Source organism: Phodopus roborovskii, unplaced genomic scaffold, assembly GCF_943737965.1.
Source record: "Phodopus roborovskii unplaced genomic scaffold, PHOROB, whole genome shotgun sequence".
In the NCBI taxonomy this organism is placed as follows: domain Eukaryota; kingdom Metazoa; phylum Chordata; class Mammalia; order Rodentia; family Cricetidae; genus Phodopus; species Phodopus roborovskii.
In genome coordinates this window covers 13854958-13858366 of record NW_026126482.1, presented here as the reverse complement: position 1 = coordinate 13858366, position 3409 = coordinate 13854958, and the positions used below count along the sequence as shown (strand labels likewise).

The 3409-nt window shown below is 57.1% G+C and overlaps 1 protein-coding gene across 1 annotated transcript; it reads left to right on the top strand.

Moving 5' to 3' along the window:
- The first annotated feature begins 533 nt into the window (after positions 1 to 533).
- Id4 (inhibitor of DNA binding 4) lies at positions 534 to 2701 on the top strand. Its single transcript, XM_051194324.1, has 3 exons — positions 534 to 1469; positions 1825 to 1883; positions 2469 to 2701. The coding sequence occupies exons 1-2, from the start codon at positions 1029 to 1031 to the stop codon at positions 1867 to 1869; spliced, it is 486 nt and encodes a 161-aa protein (XP_051050281.1). The 5' UTR covers positions 534 to 1028; the 3' UTR covers positions 1870 to 1883; positions 2469 to 2701.
- The last annotated feature ends 708 nt before the right edge of the window (positions 2702 to 3409 follow it).

Here is a 3409-nt window from a genome sequence, read left to right as displayed (position 1 = left end):
CGTGCATATGTATGCGCACATACATATGGAAAGGCTACTCATTCCATTCCATCATATGGGCTCCGCGATTGTGCAAAGATGAATGATACCAAGTAGGGGTGACATAGACAAATGAACAACGTTGCTTCTTGAAAGCGAGTCCTTCTGAAGGCACTGAATCTCAGGGACGGGTGGCCTGGGGGTTGAGCTCCCCACTTTGAAGAATGACAGGGGACCTGCCAGCAAGGCACAGAGTTTCCCGCAGCCTAGGACGATGGAGAACGCATTCCAGCAGCACATTCCCCTAGTTCTTCGCAGGAACTTCTCTGTCTCTTCCCCTCCCTTGGGCACTCTCCATCCTGGCCCGACTCCCACCCAGTTCTCATTTTCTCAGCTCCCCTCCCATAGCGTTGACGGAATGGAGTGCCCTTCCCATTGGCCCGAGCGTCATTCCCTAAGGTGGCCCTGGCCTCCTGATTGGCTGGTCAATCCCGACCCCGCCCATCCCACACTCCGGTTGCCCGGCGCACCTCCCTCCGCGCCTCCGCCCGCGCGCACAGCTCGCCAGCGTCCGGTTCTCGGGGCGACCCGGCCCGCGCGCTGGCCCCGCCCCCAGGGCGTGCGGCTCTACAAATACCGCTGCGCCGCGAGCCGGGCGAAGCCGTTGAGCTGGGAGGCGCGGTCGGGAGTCGTTACTTCGAGAGGGCAGTCGCCGGCTAGGGGAGCGCGGTGGCGGCGATCCACCTAGTCGGAGCTAGGAAAGGAACGACTCGGAGACCAGGGTGGGCTACTTTATTTTTCTTCCGGGGCTTTTCATTTTTTCTTGTCTTTTGCTTTGAGCCGAGTGTCGCTCGCTGAGAACTGAGATCCCCTTGGCAGAATCCCGAGCGACCCTCCCGTCGATATCTGGGGCTCGGGGTCGCCGGGTGCTGCGAACGTGCCTGACGAGCAGGCGAGGGAGCAAAGCTCATCGCGGGCAAGGACCCAGTGCTCGCTCGACCGCTCGTCCCCCCCCCCCCCAGCGGGTCTCTTCGCGCAGGACGCGCGCGATGAAGGCGGTGAGCCCGGTGCGCCCCTCAGGCAGAAAGGCGCCGTCGGGCTGCGGCGGCGGAGAGCTGGCGCTACGCTGCCTGGCCGAGCATGGCCACAGCCTTGGTGGCTCGGCGGCTGCCGCCGCCGCCGCCGCGGCAGCGCGCTGCAAAGCGGCCGAGGCTGCGGCCGACGAGCCGGCGCTGTGCCTGCAGTGCGATATGAACGACTGCTACAGCCGCCTGCGGAGGCTCGTGCCCACCATCCCGCCCAACAAGAAAGTCAGCAAAGTGGAGATCCTGCAGCACGTTATCGACTACATCCTGGACCTGCAGCTGGCGCTGGAGACGCACCCTGCTCTGCTGAGACAGCCGCCACCGCCCGCGCCACCGCTCCACCCGGCCGGGGCTTGTCCGGCCGCGCCGCCGCGGACCCCGCTCACCGCGCTCAACACCGACCCGGTGAGAAGCCTCGGCGGGCGTCCCCCACCCCCAGGCATCGCGAGGGCGGTGGCGGGGCGGCAAGATACGGGTGGTCCCCCCTCCTCCCAGGGAATGGCAGCGGCTTCCCGGATCTCCGCCGGGAGCCGCCTGCTGGGCTGGGTGATCGCAAGTCCCCGTGCAGGAGCCGGTTGGGACTAGGTCGGAGCCGTGCGCCTCCAGGACTGTCCCTGGCAGCTCAGGGGGCTTCCCCAGCTTAGGACTGGGGTGGGGGACTCCGCTCGCAAGCCTAGTTTCCCAGGACGGCTCCCGGGCGGTGGCGACAGCATCGCCTGCACACGCTAACCTTCCCCTTGGTGTTGGGTTGCTGTTCCAGGCCGGCGCCGTGAACAAGCAGGGCGACAGCATTCTGTGCCGCTGAGCCGCGCTGGCCAGGTGAGCGCTCGGGTCCCGAATTGGGTGGTGGATCACCAGGGTCGCACCTCCCTGGGAGCTGCTAGTGCCAGGCACCACGACGATCTTTGTCTCCCAGCATTTCGGAGCGCAACCCCCCGTGGACACCCACACCTTCTCTGCCACCCAGTTAGTCCGCACTTTCCAACTCGGGTCACCGCCGAGTCTCATCAGTTGCGGTCCCTCCGCCCGCATTCCTCTCGCTGTGACCAACAGGCTCTGCTGATCCCCTTTACCTCTGAGGGAGGGCACCCTCGTGGGCGTGGAAACTGCCCCGGTGTCCCTAGTTCTCCCAGCCCTCCTCCCTACCCCTCATCCCCAGCAGAGCGACCTGATGCCCACAAAGAGAGATGCGGGCAGAGCGCCCCGAAACACGTCCCCTGGCCTTCCCTAGCCCGCATTTGCCTCCTCCCTCGGCTCTTGGCTGGGCTGCGGGCAGCGGGTGTTGTCTGACCCAGCGGTTTGTTTTGGGTTGTTGATCATGCATGTCTTGAGTTTGGTCGGTGGCGCCAGTTAGTCTGCAGCGAGATGGTTCACACACCCCCTCTATTCATTCCTCTTCCACAGGTGTGCTACCGCCCGAGCGAGCGTGAGCGAGCCAGGAGCCCCAGAAAGGGAGGGCCAGAGCAGAAATTAAGAGAAAAAAGCCACCGGAGGAAAGGGGGGAAAACAACCTTCAGCAAATCTAGAAATGTTGTCTCGTCTCAGTCTCATCATTCCAAGAGAGAGAGAGAAAGAGAGAGAGGAAAAAATAATAAAACTTTCATTCACTTTTAATTTTTTGCACGTTCACAAGCTTACTCCGTACGTATTCTCTTTTGTTTCTTTTATAACCGCTGTGAATTGTACATTTTTGTGGTTATTTTTATCACCCTTTCGGAGGTGTAGTTAAACTTTGAAGCTTAAGTGTGACAGGACAGGACTGCTAAGTAGAAGACCAATAGTGAATCCAACTGTAGAGGCTACATTGTGACAAGGGAACTGTTTTTGTTTTTGAAGCTTTACTAATATACCAGAGCATTGTAGATACGTTGTTTTACATCTATTGTTTAAAATAGATGATTATAACAGGGCAGGGAACTTTTTCTCTGCAAGAATGTTACATATTGTATAGATAAGTGAGTGACATTTCATACCCTGTATATATAGAGATGTTCTATAAAGTGTGAGAAAGTATATGCGCTTTAATAGACTACTGTAATTATAAGATATTTTTAATTAAATATTTTTTGTAAATATTATGTGTGTGGTTTTTTTAATCTATGGGAATATTTCTTTTGGAAAATTATTTTTCAGCTCCCTTGTAGAGCTCTTAATATCTCGATGTGTTTTCTGTTTGGCCAGGCTGTTGATTTGTTTTTTGTTTTGCCCAGTATCCAGTATCTGAGGCTCAGAAGTAACAGCTCTAGGTACTGGTCTTGCATGACTGCATGAGATGTTTAATCACAAAATAAACTCCTGAGTCCATTCAGATGTGTTTTCTTTAACCTATATGGAAACCTTTGTAT

Bases quoted from the DNA above. Each gene is read 5' to 3' on its own strand.
- Id4 (XM_051194324.1), top strand. From the start codon at position 1,029: ATGAAGGCGGTGAGCCCGGTGCGCCCCTCAGGCAGAAAGGCGCCGTCG. The intron at 1,470-1,824 runs GTGAGAAGCCTC...TTGCTGTTCCAG, and splicing joins CCGCGCTCAACACCGACCCG to GCCGGCGCCGTGAACAAGCA.